General features: G+C 38.7%; 1 protein-coding gene across 1 annotated transcript; it reads right to left on the reverse strand.

The window, feature by feature from the left end:
• Positions 1–228: 228 nt before the first annotated feature.
• Positions 229–1,230, reverse strand: LOC115828241 (trace amine-associated receptor 13c-like). The gene has a single exon (XM_030792194.1). The coding sequence runs from the start codon at positions 1,228–1,230 to the stop codon at positions 229–231; it is 1,002 nt and encodes a 333-aa protein (XP_030648054.1).
• Between the last annotated feature and the right edge of the window lie 639 nt (positions 1,231–1,869).

The raw sequence follows: 1,869 nt of genomic DNA on the forward strand, positions 1-1,869 counted from the left end.
CACGAAGTGTACACTCTCCCAGTGTGTATTCTGAGCACTCTGAAAGCTTATTCAGTCATTCCTAGCGTTGTCCTAAGTCTTGGTTCTGGTTTACGTTCCAGTCTAGTTTGCTTTTCTGTTTGTTTTCTACTTTGTGTTGCGATCTGTGTTTGTTTGTATTTGCCCGCTTCACATTAAAATATACATCTCTGCACTTGCGTCCGGTTTCCTGGTGACTTCGTGACAACCCTATTGTAACAAAGTCAAATATGAAGATGAAGGCTCAAATATTTTAAGTGTTAATATGTGCTTGACTGATATCCTGAACCAAGGATAAAATAATGCATACATTATTGGGTTCACACATGAGTTCATATTCAAAACCCAGGCAAAAAACTTGGTTAAAAATGATGCAGAATTCATACCACCCTCAACCAGAACAGTAATGTAATATGGTACCCAAGAGAGCATGTAAACTGCAACAACTACACCTAAAGTTTTTGCTGCTTTCCTCTCAGACTTAGAAGCCACGACCTCACCCTCAGATTTTAAATTTACTTTAACAGACTTAATCACATTAGCCTGACGTCTTGCAATGCAAAATATTCTCACATACAAGGAGCACACAACAGAACATGGTGCAATTAAGGAAACAAAAAGGTCAATAACAACCCAAGTAAAGCTGATGATGAGCACACACTCTCCATAGCATGTGACGTGTGTCTCTGGATAAAATGAATGATTAAACAATATACATACAGAATACATAAGAGAACAAGACCACCAAATGAAGATACAAATCAAAGTTTTATCTATGGTTACTAAAGAAGTATAGCGTAATGGATTGCTCACAGCAATATAGCGGTCAATGGATATGAAAACCATATTGCCTAGAGATGCTGATATAACAAAATAGCCAATCAACGGATAAATGGAGCAAAACACATCCCCAAAGTACCAGCAATTTTCAATTAGTTGAACTGCCTCCAAGGGCATAACAAAAATTCCAGCAATCAGATCTGATACAGCCAGAGAGAGGATGAGGAAGTTGGTTGGAGTGTGGAGCTGCTTGAAGTGAGAAATAGAGATGATCACCAGCAGGTTCAAGAACACTGTTAACACTGAAAAAGAGGCAAAAAATATGTACATCATGATATATTCTACTTCACTCTGCACAGTCTTCCTACAAGAAAAGTTGCGAAATGGAAAGCAATCCTGAATTCTTTGGTTGTTTGCAGGGATGTCATCCATCTAGTTTAACCCACAAATTAGCTTCAGCTTTTGGTTTTGCACTGCAGCCAGGGGACTTTTAAGACATTTTTAAATGTGTCATATCCCCATGTCACCTCCTTAATGATCTCCAGTAAAGTAGCAGTTGGTTTTATACATACACCTGAAAATCTCCTCCCATTTTTTTTATGATGAGTTCACTGATAATTTTAAGACCTCTCTCTGTTGTGAGATAGATTGTTGCCCAGCAAAGGGCCCTTTGAAGAGGCTGTATTTGTCACGACTTCATTTCTAGTTCCCTATCTTCTGACCAATCAGATCCCAGTTTGCCAGCACATTCTCTAATCATCATGCTTGCCAGTGCCTTGCTCATTGTCCCATTAATTCACTTGTATATGTGGCCCGTTTTACCAAATAAATGACTTGTGTTATTGACTGCGCCACTCCCGTTAAGGGTCGAAGAGCCCTCTGGTCTTTCTATTGGCTAGATTTCCTTAGGACAGATGCCTTAATAAGACAAATTACAAATGCACACCCCCACTGTATATACTAAGTGGTACTCCTGAGGAAACCTGATTTAATTAGAGGAAAGGGCTAAGTTTCAAGAAAGTATTACACATATTGATAATAATGAGGAATAACAGTAGCAATAAGAAGGAG

This window comes from Chanos chanos, chromosome 15, assembly GCF_902362185.1.
Source record: "Chanos chanos chromosome 15, fChaCha1.1, whole genome shotgun sequence".
NCBI classification, from domain to species: domain Eukaryota; kingdom Metazoa; phylum Chordata; class Actinopteri; order Gonorynchiformes; family Chanidae; genus Chanos; species Chanos chanos.

What these genes read in the sequence shown, in the direction of transcription:
- LOC115828241 (XM_030792194.1), bottom strand. Translation starts at nt 1,230, where the DNA reads ATGGATGACATCCCTGCAAACAACCAAAGAATTCAGGATTGCTTTCCA.